The 21,532-nt window shown below is 35.3% G+C and overlaps 1 protein-coding gene across 7 annotated transcripts in view; it reads right to left on the reverse strand.

Annotated features, from left to right (window-relative positions):
* Positions 1 to 21,532, reverse strand: part of HERC4 (HECT and RLD domain containing E3 ubiquitin protein ligase 4) — a 116,763-nt gene that overhangs the window by 54,000 nt on the left and 41,231 nt on the right. For all 7 annotated transcript variants that reach the window (XM_019731764.3, XM_019731759.3, XM_019731763.3 and 4 more), the window contains 4 exons: positions 21,150 to 21,280; positions 10,390 to 10,550; positions 775 to 851; positions 378 to 502 (listed from right to left, as the gene is read on the reverse strand). In XM_019731764.3, coding sequence (XP_019587323.1) covers positions 378 to 502; positions 775 to 851; positions 10,390 to 10,550; positions 21,150 to 21,280 — 494 coding nt within the window. The remainder of the gene's footprint in view (positions 1 to 377; positions 503 to 774; positions 852 to 10,389; positions 10,551 to 21,149; positions 21,281 to 21,532) is intronic.

Below are 21,532 nucleotides of genomic sequence, written 5' to 3' on the forward strand. Positions count from 1 at the left end.
GTTCAACTATAAGGAAAATATTCAAGAAAAAAGTAATATTCAAATCTTGCAGGGAGTATAAAAGTTAAAAGACAGTGACCACTATGAAATTAGAAGGAACATATTTCAAACCCAATCCCAAAGTAGCTATAGTTAATATTTTAAATTACTTAATATATCATTATGTATATGAAAGAATTATGACGTGTAAATTTAAATAAGAGATCTCTTAAAATATCCATTATTACAGAAATTATAGATATTTAAACATTTGTATATAAACCAGTCAGTATTGTGATATTTAATGAAATATTTGTTTAAATAAAAATTACTAAGTACAGGTTGCTCTATCACGGACTTGAGAGGTTATGCTTGTATAGGTAAAAAGTTTTCCTTACTTGGCTATCTCAACAGGAAACCTTCCAGAGGGGTAGCTGAGCCATTTTTGAATTAGAGCTTCACTGACAGTCCAGATCTGCTTTGAAGGATCAGGACATCTAAAGTCATCTGGTGGCCCACAGTTCTAAATTTTAAAATAAGTAGATTAGTCAGAGAGAAGAGATATTATAACTTAAACCTAGACATACTTCCACTATGTATTTAATGTTTGAAAAAACAGAAGTATCTACTCAACACCTGAAACAAAAACTTACTAAATAGATCAGAAAAATTTTGTAGACTTGAGTGAAAAAAATTTAAAGTGATTACTTTGTAACATACAAAAAACATTAATATGAGTTAAAAAATTCTTCTAAATTATTTGAGCTTAATAATAATTTATATGACTACTATTACCTGGGGATTCGAGCAATGTGAAAAGCTTTGATCTCCACCTGAGAAAATTCTTTTTACACAGAAATATTCTTCAGAAGCTGTAATAATAAAATATAAAAGAATCCATGATTTATGACATTTTTTATAGCATCAAATATGCTACTGGTCTCTTAATCATCTAACTTAATTAGACCTCCTATTCATGGAATCGATATAAAATGAATTGGAATATTCTGATTGCTACGGAGATGAGCCTGCCCAAGTGACAAACATTAAATGATCCCACAAGCATAAGCAGCATTTGGTAAGTTTACAAATCTTTCTTCTGGCCTGCACAAAATAAATGGTGTTTTCTAATTTGCATCGTTATTATCGCAACATATTTTAGTTTAAACTGAAGATAACGTAAAAATTGAATGAGAGGTATAAAAGAAAGCTCAGAAGAAAATAAAAATAAAGAATACTCATTTTTAAAAAGAATGATAACAATACAAATGTTAAAATTTCTTGAGTAAAACTTTCGTAATACAAAATTATTTTCTCTTTCAATACAGCTATACAAAAGTAAGATGACACACATAACTCTTTCTTGGCAACTACTTATCAATAAAATCCAAATCAGGTCCAAAAATATAAAAATTAATAAGCAAATTTAGTAGAAGTAAAGAAAGATAATGAAGTTCCTTTTCAAAAAGATATTCAAAGCCACTTCCTTTTCCTCTTCTGCTCCTCAAAATGAAAAGACTATCTATTATCAAAAATACTGCTAGGCTAGTGTTTAGAGTACCACATACCAAAACACCAAAGCTTCATAGTGTAACTTAAGGCCAGTTATTTACAAATATAATCCATTTCTGTCATCCTATGCCTAACCCATACCCTTTATTTGACTAATTCTTCACCTTATATTATTTATGACCAGCTACAGAATTATAAATTTGGAAGGGACCACATCTTAATTTCCTTGATTATTTCCCTACTATGAAGCACAATGTTTTATTTGTAAAAGAACTCAGTAAATATTTGTTAATATGAATACATAATATAAAATATTTACCTAGCTTAGAACAGACTAATAATAAAGACCTTCAGAGTTCAGAACATTAATATGACCAAATTTTCCACAAGTAACAAGAATGCTCTACGGCCAAAAACAACTTTTAATAACAGTAAATAAAACAATCATTCAACTTAAAATCTTTTCTCTACAACATTCTCTCACAATTCTATGAATGTGGTTCACTGTTCAAAAATTTAGTAGGATGTTATTCGTTTATTCCTAAAATGTAATTCTCTCCTCTATAAATAATCAAGACAGATGACTAATTTACAGTGCATGAATGGGTTTCTGGGGGCTGTGAGTAGGGCACCAAAAATTATTTTCCTTAATTTCCTTTTAATTATTACTCCAAAAAGTTTGTGAAACCTAGGTGACTCTTTGTCCTACACCGCTTCCTGCAAACCGGATTTTCTTGAGTTTCCTCAAGGTTTCTCGTAGCATTTTTCTTAGTCTTCTGTATTTCCTATAAACTGGTAGTTGGATCTAGAGAGGCTTTAATTAGAGTTTGATTATTTTAACAAAATTATTACATGGTGGTGGTGATTGTTTTTCCATCAGGAAGCATATAATGCTTAGGTTCCTTTTTGTGATGTTAGTACTCACTCATGCTCAATGCTTAGACCATTGATTCATTATAGTTTTAAAAATGATGATACACTAACATTACTTCATCTTGTAGCTGAACCATTCACTTTCCCCTATCTACTACACAGTTTCCCCTATCTACCACCCTGTAGTAGGAATGAAAGTATCAATGCTTCATCATTTCCATTTATTCACTATCCTCTTGTTTTTTGTGTTGTTTTTTTTTCCCCTTCTTCTGCCTCTCTCCTCCCCCACTCCTCTGGTTCAAGCCATTTTCTCAGTCTGGGTGCGTAGGACACAGTTCCCTGGCCCTAATACTTACTGTATTAGAATTTAAAATTAAGAAATTAAAAAAAAAAAAAAAAACCTCACTGATGGACTTTCCAAGATGGCGAATTAGAAAAATAAATAAATAATAGTGATGCTGAACAATTTAAAAACACTAAAAAATTGATTTATTGATTTATTTGAAGATGAACAATAATAAATGCACTGCATGTTAACATAGATAACGCCTCAATATTAACATGAAAATTATTTGACCTCATAAAAGTCATTTTGCTTGACTATCCTCAAATAAGCATCAGTTTGTTCCAGAATACGAAAGATTAACTGAAGACAGAACCAGTATGTGAATTTTATTTGACTCAGTTTATATTTGACTCTGAAAGAAGCTATAAAATCTTAGCAAGGTTCACTTCCATTTTGAAGGGTGTGCTCCTGTGACTTACTGGTTAATAGCTTCACTACAATATAAAATGTTATTCTTTACTTTTTGTGTAATCAGCTAGATAGCAAAAATTCTATCCTACTAGAATAATTTCCTATGTGTTATGTTGACTTTATTGTTTTTCATTATTTAAGGGGGGAAAAGAACAAAGATTCCTCACTTATGAAAGAGCTAAAGTTCTTTTCAATCAAATCACCACCTACATTTTGAAGTATTTATTGTCACTTTGATAAAATATGTAACCAAGTAGTTATCTTAATATAAGTGTTCAAATCTCTTCTCACAACATTTTTTATTTTTGCCTTTCTGATATGGGCTGAATTGTGTCCCCCAAAATTCTTATGCTGAAGCCCTACCCCAGTACGTCAGAATATGACTTTATTTGGAGATGCGGCCTTTAAAGAACTGATTAAGGTAAACTGAGGTTGTTAGGGTGGAGAGGAGGAAGAGACACCAGTAATAACCACATACAGAGACAAAACCATGTGAAGATACAGCAAGAAGACAGTGATATGCAAGCCAGGGAGAAATCAAACCTGCTAACACCTTGATCTTGGACTTCTAACCTCCAGAACTGTGAGAAAATAAGCTTCTGTTGTTTAATCCACCCAGTCTGTGGTATTTTGTATGGCAGTCCTAGCAAACTAATATGCTTCCCAAAATCAAATCCTAAATATAGAAAAATAAAACTTCCAAGATAATCTCTTACATGTTAGTGAAAATATCTTTGCGATTTCCCACAGAGGCCTTGGAGAATCACAAAGATGTATTCTTTCATCAAATAAGAGATGCTACAAATAATTAGGTTTGCTTGATGTGTTACTATTACACGAGTTGAATAGGAACAGTTTTCAGATCAGAAAAGATACTCAACCTTCCCTAGGTTAAATATAGATGGTAAAATGCAATTAACATAAATATTTCAAAAACTGTTTGTTTTATGAGAAGTTCCTGGAGATTCATCAGAAGTTCCTGGAGATTCATCAAAGTCCTTGCTTTCCATATGTATAAATATTGAAGGAAACACTATTTAAAACTCTTATAAAATAGTTATGTTGAATTTTGCTACATTTATCAAAGTTCTAGTGGTACAGTACTCTCAGTCCTAATTTCAGTTATTTAACTGTTATTTTAAATGTTTTCTGGTACAATCTTACTGCTTTAATTCCCATCTAGCATCTTCTAAACCAATGGTTTTCAAATGGGAATGTATTTCAGACTTATCCATGGAGTTTTATAAAAATATATATGTTTAAGCTTGATCTCTGACTTACTGAATCTCTTTACTTGATATTCTTGGTGTTATTCCTGCTACATTAGGTCTCAGGACTATCATGTTATAGCTCAAGATTTTTCCATTTATAGAAAGTTATACTCATCCGTATTTATAACTCAGATACCAAAGTCACTGACTTGACAATAGGCTTAATCATCATCATTAGAAACACTGTTTTTATAAATCTTTTTGAAATAAATGTGTTTTGCGTGCCACGCAAACAACCAAATTTCACTGTCAGCCATATTATTATTATGAACCTAATCAGATCTTTCCACTTGATAATTATTAGTATTAAACTAGCCACTGTCATTTTAAGCTTCTGTCATCTCCTGATGGTTTTTGTTTTATTCTGACTCTTGCCTGAAGGCTATCTATAAGCTACAGGCCAGAGTTTGTGTTTTCATCAGAGAACAACAATCTCAGAGCCCTGTGAAAAGTATTTTACCAGGTATTGGAAACCACTTATACTTCAAAGAATAGACAGTTGAGCACACAGACTTTTGAAGAGACATGGCTTAGTTAACTTTTAAAACATACCACTGGACTGCATTAGGAGTTCTCTCTTTTTTTTTAATGATAAACAGCTTTATGAAACGGCTAATCCAAGATCCAGCAGAACAAAAACTCATTGCATAGGAATGAATGAACTGATAAAGAAAATTTTATTGTGGTTATCTGTTTGCAATAATGTTTAATTTTGTTTCATTGTCCTGTTTTCTGGATATGCAAGGGAGTCAATTCTCCTTCTAAAGTTATCTAATTCACAAGTTTTTAAACTCTGCTTTGGTTAAGTTGAAATGATACATATAAAAATGACATCTCCCCCTCCCTCACTTCAGCTTGCCAGTATCTCCCGGAAAGGATCTTATATTCTCATTTGAAACCTCTACTTTTATGGCTGCTACCCAGGAAACACTCCAGGTCACCCAGCTCTGGGAGCCAGGAGGGCGCTCAGTTCCCACAGGACTCTAACCAAGAGAGAAAAGAATTCTTAACCATCTACCAACCCCAGGGCACAGCAAGAGGCAAGAGACTGAGGCACCCAATCTTTCTGTGAAAGAAGCCTATTAGCTTATCTTCATAGCTGTGGTCTGAGAGGTAGGCTTCTAAACAAACATCTAAGGTCCTACTAGAATCCTCTCCAAAGATCTCAGCCCTATCTTTGCGCTCTCCCTCTGCTGCCCTCCAGAGCACCAGCATCTCCCAGAAGGGAGCCCATATAAGGATCTGATGCCCTGATTTTTATGTCTGGTGTCCCAGTTTCTGTGGCTGCCACCTAGCAGAAGTCCCTTGCAAGACTACCTATCTCTGGTAGAGACTGGGGCTTGCATTCCTGGGTCCCACGGAACTTTAACAATCAGAAAGACAGTTGTTGGCTGGCTATCACCCTCAGTGCACAGCACAAACAGCAGACTGACAAACACCCCCAATCTGTAAAAAGGGCCTCGTTGCTTGTCATGGAGCTTTGGCCTGAGGGGCAGGATTCTGTGTTTACAACACATCTATGGACCTACAATAGCAGTTTCTACAGATAAAGACTGGTGGATGCCATCTTGGTGCTCACACCTCTGCCTTGCTCCACGTCATCCGAATCTCCTGGAAAAGAGATAGTACCATTGACTGGTGCCCTGATTTTCATGGCTGCCACCAAGGGGACACCTTTAGACTGCCTGGCTCTGGGGCCAGTGGGATTTACACTTTGCAGTCCCACAGAACTGTACATATTTGTATACTTTAAAACTCTTGCCTGAAGGTCTGGCTTCCAATCAGTCTGAATCTAGGTGCTGACAAGGATCCTCCCCTTTGAGACACCAACAGGTCTTGGCCTACCCTCTACTACTGGGAGCCACTAAAAATAAAATAGACTGCTTAGACAATCACAAAGGTTTCAGAGACAATCAAGAGCTAGGGCAGGACTGAATTATATTACAACACTATAATAATTTAAAAAAAGTACGGTATTGGCATAAAAAGAGACAAATCAACAGAACAGAATAGAGAGCCCAGATATAAACCCATGCATATAGTCAACTAATTTACAACAAAGGAGCTGAAAATAACAATGAAGAAAGGACAGTCTCTTCAATAAATGGTGCTGGGAAAAGTAGAGACCAACATGAAAAACAAAGCTGGACCACTATCTTACACCATACACAAAAACTACTCAAAAATGGATTTAAGACTTGAATATATGACCTGAAACTATAAAACTCCTATAAGAAAACATAACCTGCTTGACTTCAGTCTTGGTGATAATTTGGGGGGAATTTGATACCAAAAGCAATGGAATCAAAGCAAACATAAACTAGTAGGACTACATCAAACCAAAAAGCTTCTGCACACCAAAGGAAACCATCAACAAAATGAAAAGGCAAATTAGGGGAATGGGAGAAAATATTTGCAAATCATGTATCTGATAAGCGGTTAGTATTAAAAATATATTTAAAAACTCATACAACTCAATAGTGGAAAAAAAAAACCTAATAAAATAAGAGAAGAGGATCTGAATAGATATTAAAAGACATACAGAAGGCCAACAGGTACATGAAAAGGTGCTCAACATCACTAATCATCAGGGAAGTGCAAATCAAAACCACAATGAGACATTACCTCACACCTACTAGAATGGCTATTATAGAAAAGAAAAGAAATAGCAAGTATTGCAAAGATATGGAGAAAAGGGAATCCTTGTGTACTGTTGGGGATGTAAACTGGGGCAGCCCTTATGAAAAACGGAATGAAGGTTCCTAAAAATATTCAAAAGAGAACTACTATAGGATCTGGCAATTCCTCTCCTCAGTATTTATTCAAAGAAAAAACTACTAACTCAAGAAGACACATGCACTCCCATGTTCACTGCAACATTATTTACAATAGCCAAGACATGGAAGAAACCTAAGTGTATATCGATGACCTGATGAATAGTGTGTGTGTGTGTGTGTGTGTGTGTGAACACACAAAATGCAGTATTATTCAGCCGTAAAAGATCTTTGCCTTTGTGACAACATGGATGAACCATGGCATTATGCTAAGAGAAATAAGTCAGAGAAAAACAAATACCATATGATCTCACTTACTATGTAGAATCTTAAAACAACAACAAAAAATAAATGAACAAAAAAACCAAGGCAGAGATCTTCTAGCCAAGGAATGCCAAAGATTGCCCGCAAAAAGCCAGAAGCTAGGAAAGACACCTGGAACAGGGTCTCCATTATAGCCCTCAGAAGGAACAACCCTGCCAACCTTGATCTTGGACTTCTAGTCTCCAGAACTTTGAGTCAATACATTTGTGCTGTTTAAGCCACTCAGTTTATATTTTGTTATAGCAGCCCCAGCAAACTAATACAGTTGTCCAAACTTCACACCTTCTAAAGAAAGGTTTGCCCTTTGCCCGTCTCCAAGGAAATAATTCAAAGTCTTTGGAATATTCTGTTAACAGTGTCTTTGTTTACCTGTGGCCTTAGCCCATACCAGAGTTTATGCTAATAATGTGCTTCATGGTGGGAGCTCTGGGCTTCACCTCTGGGGGTGCTGAGTATATTAAGTTCACATGTAACTAGTTTTTATGTTATACGGGTTTAGTATAGTATAAAATAATGTCAACCATTATATACACCATATATATAAATATATACTATGGTAAAATATACATTACCTAAAATGTATCATTTTAACCATTTTAAGGTGTACAACTCTGTGGCACTAAGTATATTCACAATGTTGCACAACTATCATCATTATTCATCTGCAAAATGTTTTCAACATCGCAAACAGAAACTCTGTCCCCCTTAAAGGACGACTCCTTGTTCTAGCCTCTCCTCAGTCCCTGGTAACCTCTATTCTACTTTCTGTTTCTACAAATTTAACTGCTCCAGGTACCTCATATAAGAAGAGTCATACGATATTTATCCTTTTGTGTCTTGCTTCTTTCACTTAACATGTTTTCAAGGTTCATCCATGTTGTAGTATGTATCAAAATGCATTCCTTTTTTATGTCTGACTACTGTTTGATTACATGTATACACCACATTTTTTCATCCATTCACCTGCTGATGGACATTTGAGTTGTTTGCACATTTTAGCTACTGTGAATCAACAATTTTTTGATGAAACTAAATTGCAGCAAAATGAATAATTATGAAATTCCATCTCCTTTCCTATTTTAATGCAAATAACCTCAAGGTATGCGGTTTCAAGGGTGACAATATACATTCCTAAGTGACTGAACTATATAAACAGAAACAAATGATTCCTTCCAATATCCTTACAATATGGTGCTTTAAAATATAAAATTCACATGTAACTAGTTTTTATGTTTACAGGTTTAGTATAGTACAAAATAATATCACCCATTATATATACCATGATATGATGAAATATCATGCTGCTGAGGACACACACACAAAAAAACACTAACAAAAATAAATGCATGTTCCAAACCTAAAAGTAAACAGAAGAAAATGAAGGTGTATTCTAAACACAAAAACAAGAAAAAATAGTATCACATCTTGATCTTTGCTAAATAAAAGCATAACTGAGATAGCCTTTTAATTACTAAAAATAAATTTAAAAAATCTTCAAGGTTATTCATAATAAAGTTATGGACTTTTTCAAATGTCAATTTCACAGTATGCTCATCACTGAATAGTCTCAACAGACTAAAGTACCACAATTCAGAGGAAAACCCTAAAGAAAATCAGACAAGATAAAATAAAAAACAATTCTAAAGAATAGTTTAGGATGGTAAAGGAAATGTGTGTGTGTGTGTGTGTGTGTATGCGTAAATATGTATACATGTAATATACATATATGTATGCATATACGTATATATATGTGCATATAAAAGCACATTTTGGTTGCAGCATGTCAAAGAAGTGAATGAGAAAATAGCATTTGAATAGTTCAAACTTTTTAAAGAATAACACTGAAAAAATAACCCGATCTACTGAAATAAAAACAAATTATGTATTTAGCTAAAGCAGTAGAGGCAGAAAAGGCAAATTTTTAATTTTTAATATTTTGAATAGGCAATATATTCAAATTTCAAAAAAATACAAAAATTAAACAATTTTAGAGTCCCATATATACCCAAAAGAATTGAAAGCAGGGTCTAGTAGAGGTATTTGTACACCTATGTTTATAACAGCATTATTCACAATAGTCAAAAGGGGGAAACAATCCAATTGTCCATCACAGATGAATAAATAAAATGTTATATATATATAGTATTTAATAACATTTATAATATTTATATATATTACATATATAAATATACACACACACATATTTATTTATTTATTTATTTATTTATTAGGCTAGTGCAAAAGTAACTGCAGTTTAAAAGGTTAAAAATAATTGCAAACACGCACAATAAAATATTGTTGAATCTTAAAAAAGAAGGAAATTCTGACACATGCTATAATGTGGATGAACCTTAAAGGTATTATGCTAAGTTGATGAAGTAAGCCAGTTACAAAAAGACAAATACTATATGATTCCACTTATCTGAGTTACCCAGTCATGTCAAACTCGTAGAGACAGAATATGTAGAATGGTGGATGCCAGCCAGTGGGAGGAATGGAGAGTGGTTGTTTAATGAATACAAAGTTTTAGTCTTGCAAGATGAAGAGTTCTGGAGGTTCCTTATGTGACAACGTGAATGTACTTAACAATACTGAACTGTACACTTTAAAAAATAAAAATACTCCTTCCCTCTGGTATCTAGCCACCACCCAGTTCCCATATGGCCAAAACCTCTGAAACCACTTGTATTACTTTATTTATCCCAAGTTTCCTTATGTATACATAAGCAAATATTAACAAACTAAGCAACCATATACACTATTTTGTGTCTTGTTATTTTCACGAAACAATGTATCTTGAATTCTTTCATTTCAAACATAGAAAACTTCATCAATTAAGAGCAACACTTTAATCATAACTTTAATATGTGTAGCAAAGCTTTAATCTAACAGAACTTACCAATATCTGGTGGACATTGCCCATTGTAAGGGAACCAATTCCCTTTCACAGTGAAAGGACTTTTCCTGTTGCTTGTTGAACCAGTTCCTAGCTGCCCATTACCACCAAGTCCAAAGGAATAAATTCGTCCTGATGAAGGAACAAAAGCAGAAGTGTGCTGCCTAGAGTAAAAGGACAGAAAACCTTAGACTTAATGTTAACTTGTAAATAATTTTCATTTAGAAAAGCATAGCAAATATTAACTGACATAATTTTTCCCTTCAAAACCAAATTAATAACATCATTATAATTCTAAAATTTTCTGTACAAAATACTTATTAATAGTCTTTACACTAATGAATTCTGCACCACACAGGTAGGCTGCCTAAGCATGGTTCAGAAAATTTCTACAAATACCCTAATTTAAAAAGGTCCACATCTGTACTGGAATCCCTTATAATAGATTATTTAGCACTAAAGGTAGCACCTAACTATGCTGTTCAAGGAAGTTCCCCTGATCCCTTCCTTATCTGTCAGGTCGTAATCTAGACCTATGGTCTATGAGGGCCCACCATTTGGGCACCATTCAAAAGGTGTAGGAAAAGAACTGGGCAAGTAATTCAGTACCAATGAGAAGACGTGTGTGTGTGTGTGCGCGCGCGCGTGTGTGTGTGTGTGTGAGAGAGAGAGAGAGAGAGAGAGAGAGAGAGAGAGAGAGAGAGAGAGAAATGTATGATGTGAAAGTGTTCCCTTTCTTCTAGATAAACTCATGCTGAAGAAAAGCCATTAACCAGTGAACCTATCTAACTCCCTCTAATGTTTCCCTACTCTGTGTTTAGGAATGGGTTAAACATGATTATCCAGCTCAGGTCTTGTGTTCCTCAAGCTCAGGTTTTACAGCTTCACTAAAGACTGGCAAATTCTTAAGTGTTATTTCTGGAAATATTGTCTCTCTTCCCTTAATTCAATTCTGTTCTTGATAGTATCAGACAAATGTTGTACCTTCCCAATATATCCTACCAGTCTCTTAACCTCTCTTTTATATCCATGCCCATTTGTGAGCAATTACTCTGGATCTATTTTTCATATCATTACTTTTTTCTTTAGCAATGTGTGCAACCTGCTGTTTTAACTATACACTGAATTTTAAGTTTTCACGACTGTGTTTTATCCCATTTCTAGAAGTTTGCTTTTTCAAATCTACCAGCCTGTTATTTCTTTTAAAGTCCTTTATATATTGTGAAATGATACATATACACCAACCTAGGACTAAGACAAAGCCCGAAACCTATCTTTAGGCAGCTCTGCAGTTACAAATTCTCAGAGATCCAAACCAGAAATTAAGCCAAGGAGAGAAAAGTTTCCTTATACTATCAAGAGAGTACATCATTGTGAGCTCTTTCCATGAAGTGGTTTTACTGGGAAGAGATGGTTTCTCAAGCCTCATTACTGTTTCTATCAGTTCTTAGGTCTGATCTCCTATTATCAAACCCCTTCCTTTGCCATCTGTGGAATATAATTTATAAAAAGGGCCAAAATTATTCCTCTTCCTATACCCAATATCCTTACAATATAACTTTTGCAGCTGTTCCCACAAACACACGGGGAATCTATTCCTCCATCTCTTATATTGGGGCTCTGACCTGTGGTTGCTTTGAACAGAATGCAGCAGAAATGACAAAGTATCAGATCTAAGCCTATGCCTCACAGTGGCTTTGTACTCTTCCCCTTTCTCTCTTTAGGAACCCTCTTCTACCACAATGAGAATAATCCAATGCTAGCAGTTGAAAGATGATATAAAATTGGAACAGAGACAAGCTGCCCTAGCTAAGGCCAACCTAGACTACCCAGCCCCTAGCCACATCATCAGCTAGCTGATCAACTGAGTCAAGCTAAAATGAGAATTGCCCAGCTAAGCCTAGCCCAAAATATTGAAGCACAGAATTATGAGCTAAATAAATAATTATTTTAAGCCACTAAGTTTTCAGGTTTGTTTAGCAATATAAGCTAATTAATACATTATGTAGATTGGCAAATTCTTTCAGGGAAGCTCCAGAGTCAGTTCAAACAAATAGCTGTGGTTTTCAGATTTGTTTTTGCTTTGTGGAATTCTCTTTACTTCCTAGAAGACTAATCTATGTTACTTAAAAGGTGTTTTGATTCAAAAGGGTTTTCAAATTACCTAGTCTGTCATATTACTGAAAAACTCAGTAGAATCTACCCACCATCTTACTTCAGAGCCACATGAACCAAGGTCAATTAAAAATGTTTTAACGAAGGATACTCTTTTTAATAAACGAAATGTTAAATGGAATCCAGACAAACTACTCTGGTTGAAGAAGGGGTTAAAAATGCCCAGTCCACCTCCTTCAGGAAGTAGCCATTATGACATCTCAGTAGAACCTATTAATAGTTTGAAAATTATTACAATACTAGTTCCTTAAACTCTTCCTCAAACTGGTCTACCAAAAGAGCGGTTTTTAACGCTGGCTGCATACTGGGATCTCTAGGAGCAAGCCTAGAGATTCTTAAATCTCTCCGAAGGATTATGGCATGAAGTCAGCCAGAGAGATCCACTGAACAAACATATCTTAAGCCTTAGCTTTAATATAACAGCTCAAAAACACTATGGTATTATATTACTGGAATTTTAATCTTTTGCTTTTGGATTATCTCCTTGATGAATTCACATTTCTAGTATGCCTTGGCTGTTTCCTTCAGGAGGTTTTTGACAATTATTCAGTAAGAAAATAATATATAGTTCTTGCATTACTAACTACCTGGAAGTCAAGTTGGTCAAGATACAGAATGCCTCCCTACATTTCCTCTGTAAATAAGTCCTTACATCTGAATTAATATATAACTGAAGTTTATCGCCAAATCCAAAAGTTAAATAAATAAAATTGCTAGGAAAAATTGAGTTTATAAAACTAAGAATACCTATTCAAATCATGCACATTTACCCATTAAAAATTACAAAACTGGACATTAAACATTTTGTGATATTTCACAAGGAACTGATGAACTATTTCACCTAAAAAATTATCTAAAAATATTGCTTTATAATCTTTTAATGAATTATGCATGAAATGGATGAACAAGAAAAGATCAACTCTCTAAACTTTAAGGTCTATATATTCATGTATAATTTTAAAGGTGTAAACAAGATTTTGACAACCACTATCAAAATATGTTGAGCTTTTATTTACCTTTTACAATAGATTACAACTCATATATGGAAAAAGGAAAGGAAGGCTTTGTCAAATCATAACCATAAATAATTTTTCAAATACAGTCAGGCACACAAAACTGGGCATACAAAGAAACAGGGCTCCATGAACAAAATCTATAGAAATAGATTCCTAAAGATTCCGGATATTGGAATTATCAAACACAAGAATCTAAAACAACTATGTTTAATAGTTGTTTAATGTCCAAAAAATAAAAGCCAAGCTTGATAAAAAAAAAAGCCTATCACACAACTGGAAATACTAAAGAAAAAAAATTTTATTTTCAGATTTTAAGAACCAGTAAGAAATACTAAAACTAAGAAACCACAATAACCAAATCAAGATATTGAAGGATGGGTTTAATGAAAAGTATATAACATAAGAATTAGTGAACTGAAGAAATGCACAAACGAAAGCAAAATTGCAATTGATTAAAAAAGACAGATTACCTTCAAAGTACAAACTCATATTAACTTCTCAACAACTAAAGCCAAAAAACAGAATGTTATCTTCAGTGTTGAAAGTAACTGCCAAGCTAGAATTCTACAATCAACAACAGTATCATCTAAGAATGAAGGTGAAAAAGACATTTTTAGATACATGCGAGCCTCCCACATACAGATCTACTCAGAAAATTCCAGAGGGTGGTCAGACAAAAGGAAAATAATACTAATTGGAAGATATGAGGAACGAAAAAAAAGGTAATAAATACATAGTTATTTCTAAATGTACATTGACTATATGAAGCAATGTTCTTGTGGGGTTTAATATATAAAATATGAAAAGTTGGGAAAGATAAATGGAGGCCCTTATATTGCCCAGAAAAAGGGCAAGGTATTTATTAATACATATTATGGATAAATGTTGTTATCTTTAGAGTAACAACTAAATTTAAATTAAATAATTTCCAAACAAGTAGAGGGAATTAAACTGACTTAAAAAATGAGCAATCCTTGGCCCGTGGCCCGAGAATGAACCAACTCAGCAGATCCACAGAGTAAGAAATAAATATTTATTACTAAATTTCACTGACGTTGTTTACACACAGCAACATGGTAATACAGACACTGTCAACTTTATGTCAATGTTTAAAATTTAGGCAAAAATTGAAAAATTCTTAGAAATATTTCATTTACAGATAACTGACTCAAGAAGAAATTTAAAAAGCTCCTTTACAGTTATAAAGAAATATAAAAATGTTTTTAAAATTCCAAAAAAGAAAATTCCAGGCCGAGATGGCTTTAATGACAAGGTCCAATAATCAAAGTGGTTCTATTTCAAACAAACACAAAACAGTGGCACATTCCCCAATTTGTATTATTAATATCAGACTAGTATAACCTTAATAACAAAACCTGGTAAAAATAAAAATAACAGAAAATTAAAAACCAAGATCACTAATGAACAAATAATATTTAAAATGCATTTGTATTACATTAAAAACATAACATCTGTTCATGATTAAAAACAACCTCTTAATAAAACCGAGAAATCCATTAATCTGATAAAGGTTATCTACAAAAAAATTACAGCAAGCATGATACTCAACTGTGAAATACTTAAAGTTGTCCCACAGAGTGGCAACAGGACAAGGCTGTCTCCATCTTCAGCACTTCTAATGAACATTAGCCTGGTATACCAGCCAGGATATTAAGGCAAGAAATTTATAAAATATGTCAAGCGTAATAGAAATAAACAAAACTAAATAGACTCACAGATGATATGACTGTGTATTTGAATAAGTATCAATAAGTGTTTAGCCACGAAGTTAGATTTAAAATCAATACATAAATGTCAACTATTTCTACATGCCAGAGATGACTTCAAAAGTAGAATATTAAAACAATTGCATTAAAAAGAAGTACCTAGAAACAAAAATACCAAAGGATGTACAAGATCTGTATGATGAAAAGTTTTAAACGTTTTATTAGAAGACGTTAAAGAAGTTTAGAAGCTGATTCGAAAAGTCAAAATTATAAGGATAACTTTTCCACAAATTAATCTAGATATTCAATGCCGTACTAATTAAAAACCCAAAAGGAATTTATGTGGCATACTTGACAGGCTGATATTAAAATTTCTATGAAAGTCAAAGGCCAAAAACAGCCCAGGCATTCATGAAGAAGAGGAAAAATAAAAACTTGCTTTATCCCAAACAGCAGAATTCATTATGTCACATAAATTATGTAGTGTGAAAGTGGCACAGAGACAGACAAACAGATGGAAGAAATACAAATTCACAGAAACAGTTCCATGTATATACAGAACTCAGTTTATGCCAACAGAGGCCCTGAAGTGCAGGAAGAAGGGTGAAGGAGTTTTCAAAGAAGGAGCTCTAAGAAGATTATGAGGAGATCGTGAAGTAGGAAACACGAGGAAATCTTGTCTCCCACCTAGAATTTGTCTAATGTAACTATTATGAAACTCTGAAGTCTATTGAAACGCTTGCAATTTACAGAGGAAGGCTTTGGGTGGTAAACTGCAATTAATTTTGGTCAATTTGAGCTCTTAGCACACCCCCAACCCTGTGACAAGCAGCTATTCACATGCTCCAGGATTGGCCTGTACGGTGATTTGTAGGAGCCAGGGTAGGTGATAAGGATCCTGTCCTTCTATCTGAGATTGGTGCTATTATCACTGATTACAGCGTCTGATCACAGAGATGCAGACACAAAAGTGGGTAAGTCATTGTTTTACCCCTTCTGACCACTGGTGCAACCCTATCCCCCTCCAACTTAAGAGATTTCCCGAGGATTTAAAGTGCTGGTGCTTTTTTCCCCTTTATTATCTTCTAACCACCAGAACCCCTCGCCGACACCCCCCCCTTTTTATTTCTTTTATTCTCTTTTGGGAGTCAGACTTTCAAAAACTTAACCTATGATATTAAAAATAACCACATATACAATTTAGAAAGGGCAATTTAGAAAGTCATTGTGCATGCGCAGCAAAACATGCAGGCTCAGAAAAGACCTGAGAAAGCCTCACGTTTATACCTCAGGCTGATCCATGGCAAAGAGACAACCTACAGCAATCAAAAAACAAGAATAAGGAAACCCTGGAGAAGGGAGAGAATCTGACTTCTAGAGTTACCACATTATTAGGTTCAAATGTCCAGTTTAAAAACAAATTACAGAGCATACAAATAAAATGGAAAGTATGACCAATTCAAAGGGGAAAACCAACATAGAAATTCAAAATGATACACCAAACTTTGGAAGGCAGTTTGGTGGTGTCATACAAAACTAAACATGCTGTTACAATGATTCAACAATCAAGCTCCTCATTCTCTATCCATAGAAGATAAAAACTTTTGTTCATACAAAAACTTGCACATAGACGTTTATAGCAGCTTTATTTATAACTGACAAAACTTAAAAGCAATCAAGATGTCCTTCAGTAGGTGAGTAGATAAACAAAACTGTGGTACATTCAGACATTAGAATATTGTTCAAAGTGCTGAAAGAAAAAACTCTCAGTCAAAAATCTAATACCTAGCAAAACCTCTCTTCAACAATGAGGGCAAGACATTATCCAGTCAAGACGGCAAAGCAGGTAAACACTGTGCTCACCTCCTCTCAGGACCACATCAATTACAACTAAACCACAAAACAACCACTAAAGAGAATTACCTGAAGTCTAGCTGAACCAAAGCCCTACAACTATAGACATACAGAAGAAAAGACCTTGAGACTGGTTAAGAGGGGGCAGAGATGGGGAATGGGCTGGTCCCACACCCACATGGCGACCATTAAAAATCGGGAGAGGTATCTTAGCTACGGAAGTACCCCCCCACACCCCCGGGAACAAAGAGTCCCAACCCCTCCCCAGCCCAGGGTTTTTCAGTGCCTGGGAGAGAAGCCCCCATAACTTCTGCCTGTGAAAACCACCAGAGATTGTGGCCGAGTGAGACAGAGGACAAATGCTCCCAGGCATTCCTCTTAAAGGGACTATACACAGACTTACTCATTGATAAGACTCACTGGCTCTGAGCTCTAGCGCTGGGGCTAGGGCGGCAACTCAAAAGGCGCCAGGGACACAGAGGAGGACCTGACTTGTCTAGCTTCAGGGTGAGAGCAGGAGAGGCAGCTTTCTCCCAGACAAAGGAGCTGGCAGAAGCCATTGTTTTTTGTTGAGCCCTCCCCTTCCATGTGTGTAGACACAAGGAGATGCCATATCAGAGTCTCCATCAAACTGGTTATCACCTTTCGTCTGCCCCGCCCTAGAGATCCCCTGAGACCACGCCTCATCCTGTTTTTGAACACATCCAACCCCTTTCCAGTGGCTTTTGCACATAAACGGCGACCTTGGCTCATTCTGCGAACTTTCCTAAAATCTCTCAAAGGTTCACAAAGGCCAAACAAGCAGCATCTGGCTAGGCGTGTCTGGAACCTCTGGCTGAGGAGCCTAAGCCCGGCACTAGCAACAGCAGTCTTGGTTCACAGCTTAGAATCTCAAGGCACCTCCAATAACAACACAGGCGGCAGCCACCTCTGGACTGCTCTGTGCTTCATACCAGGTAGCCCCAGGGAGGGCACAGACTGCAGCTGAACACGGCCTGCAGTGGGTCACCTCCGAGGATGCCCAGGGACTGGCAGGCCCAATAGCCAGCTTCAAACTGGGCCGTGCATCACTGAGCCACCTCTAAGGAAGACACACCCAAAGGACAGACTGGACAGGCACCAGAGCCCCGCTAGAGCAAACCTGCTCTCTAGGGTCAGCCCCTGCACAACAACTCCTCCACTGTCATCAATGCCAGTCCTCATAACCAATCAGCCTGAGGGTCAATCCCTCTCACTGATGTGCAAACAGCAATCAAATCTCAACTACAACAGGAGGGCACACACAACCCACACATGGGGCACAACTGGAGCACCCAGCTCCGGTGACCAGCGAGACAGCACCACTAGGTCCCAAAGGACACCTACTATATAAGGCCACTCTACTAAGACTGGGAGGCATAACAGCCCTACATAGAAACAACTACAGGGAGGCAGCCAAAGAAACATTTCCCAAATAAAAGAACAGAACAAAGCTCCAGAAAAAGAACTAAACAAAATAGAAACAAGCAATCTACCAGACACAGAGTTCCAAACACTGGTTATAAGGATGCTCAGGTGATCTCAGAGAGAATCTGAACAAAAAGACAAGAAACATAAAAATGGAGACAGAAAACATAAAAAAGAACCAGTAAGAACTAAAAAATACAATAAATGCGGGCAGCCAATGGCTCAGTTGGTTAGAGCACGGGCTATCAACATCAAGGTTGCCAGTTCAATTCCCACAGGGGATGGTGGGCTGCGCCCCCTGCAACTAAAGATTGAAAATGGCGACTGGACTTGGAGCTGAGCTGCGCCCTCCACAAGTAGACTGATGGACAACAACTTGGAGCTGATGGGCCCTGCAGAAACACCCTGTTTCCCAATATTCCCCAATAAAAATTATTTAGAAAGAAAGAAAACTCTAAAGATTCCACAGGCAAAAAAAAAAAAATATTCGAATAAAAGGTTCACCAAAGCAACAGGATACAAAATCAACACGCAAAAATCCATTGCACTTCTATACACTATACTGAACCCAAAAAGAAATTACGAAACAGTGCTATTTACAATAGTATCAAAAAGAATAAAACACTTAAGAATTAATGCAAGATGGTAAAAGACAATGAAAACTACAAAATATTACTGAAAGAAATTAAATAAAATATAAATGAAGACATCCTGTATTCATTGATTGGAAAATTTAATATTGTTAAGTTAATACTTCCCAAAGTGATCTACAGATTCAGTGCAATCCCTATAAAATCATGAAAATGCATGTTAAAGTCATGATTAAATAACACTACACATCCAGGAAATCAGCAAAAATTTTAAAGTCTGACAATAACAAATGGTGACCAAGTTGTCAGGAATTCTCATACAACATTAATGGAAATGTAAATTGGTATAACCATTTGGGTTATATATTGGTATAACCATTTGGGTAAATTGGGTGATATTAGCTTGCAAAATTCAAGTTAAGTACCATCTATGACTCAGTCAGTAATTCTTTTCTAGGTATATACTTTAGAAATATGAAGGTTTATGTATATCATATAATAAATGTTCAAAGCAACATTATTTGTAACTGCCAAAAACTGGAAGCACCCAAATGTCTATCAATAACAGAATGAATAAATAATTACATATACATATAATTAAATAAAACACAGCATGAGACCTAATGATGAAGAACCATAGCTATACACGTACAGATAATCATGTAAGTATGATGTTAAAAAAGTCACTAAAGGCCGCCTACAGTGTGATTCCATGTATTTGAAGATAATAGTTGGCAAAACTGAACTATGTCATGTGAGCATACATACTAGGTAGAAAAAGATTAATCTAAATAAAAATTAACTAGTCAAGCACATTTAGCCTCTTGGGATCTAATTTAATCCATGAAAGGTGCAGCTCAATTTCAAAGCTCTGACTCTTCTATTTACTCACAACTGAGAATCAAGAGATCTGTATTCTAATTCAATTTTCACCAACTAATCTTACGTGTTAAATAATTAATTGGTCAATTTCCTCATTCTTTAAAGAAAAAACAGTGAAAAGGAAAAAAAAAAGGATGGTTCTATAGTTTCCCTCCAAGTGTGATGCTATATACAATGAATACAAAATTATACATTATCAATATCCTGCCTCAGATAAAGAAAGGTGAAATAGTATAAAAGATGTTTCTCCGGTTACTATGACTCATCAGCAGCAAATTAGGCATTACTTTATTTTTATCCTAGATTACTACATTCCCACACAATTCATTAAAAAAAATCCTTACTTTCAGCTGGAACTGACATCTTCCACTAATTTACAAAAGTAACCACACAAAGAGAAAGAGGAAAGGCACCCCTGTATATTCTCTGGGCCTTTTAGACAATATGAAGTTGTTCCTTTGGCCACATACTATAAATCTACAAGAAACGTGATGTTATATTGTAGACATCAAAGGAATGGGCCTGTTCAAAAAGGAATGCCCCACAAAAGTGAGAGTCTATAATTGTTAATCCAGCATGCTGTTGATATTACTGTAAACAAACAAGTACAAGATTCTTCTTGCCGGGAGAATTTTCTCAATCCATTGAGATTTTGCTTCTCAGCAATTGTCGTCAGTTTGGCTCAAATAAACTTATATATAAACTTTAAAAATATATATATATTCTTCTTGCCAAGAGAATTAATGTACATACTGAGCATGTTAAGCACTCTAAGAGCTGAGACAGCTTACTGAAAACATGTGAAGGAAAATGATCAAAAGAAGCCAAAGACAAAAATACCTGGGTTCAGCTGAAGCACCAGCCTGCTCCACCCAGAGAAGCCCTTTGTGAGAACCAATGGAAAGAAGCCTGAACTGCTGGAGCCCATTCCCTATGAATTCGTAGCAAAACAGGTGTCACACACACACACACACACACACACACACACACACACACAAAGTGCTCCAACTGTTAAAAAAGAATTCCCTAAGTAGTTGTGTTAGAGACCAAAATATTCTTATATAATCGCTTACCTTCCACAAGCAATCTGAGTAACAATGCTTCCCATAAGTTCAAATACTTTCCTTGGATTTATTTCATGACTGGTAGAGTTATGACCCAACTGACCATAACCTCCAGCTCCAAAGGTAAACACTCCACCTTCCTAAAAAAGAGAAAACCCTTTATCATTAGACAACCTGATAAAAAAAGAAAATCTTCAGGAAAATAAGTTAATCTTTAATATGGAGTCAATTTTTCTCTTTTATTATCTTCACAATTTCACAGATGATACCTGACTTTTCAAGGTAAAATATCTTAAAACAAGAGTTCCAGATTGATGGCTAAATAGTTTCACTATCTTTAAAGTATTTAATTATGTTCTTGTCCTATTTAAAGCCATCATTAAAGAGATCTA

The sequence above is a fragment of the Rhinolophus sinicus genome, chromosome 15 (assembly GCF_057876585.1).
Source record: "Rhinolophus sinicus isolate RSI-liver-muscle chromosome 15, RSI-T2T, whole genome shotgun sequence".
In the NCBI taxonomy this organism is placed as follows: Eukaryota; Metazoa; Chordata; class Mammalia; order Chiroptera; family Rhinolophidae; genus Rhinolophus; species Rhinolophus sinicus.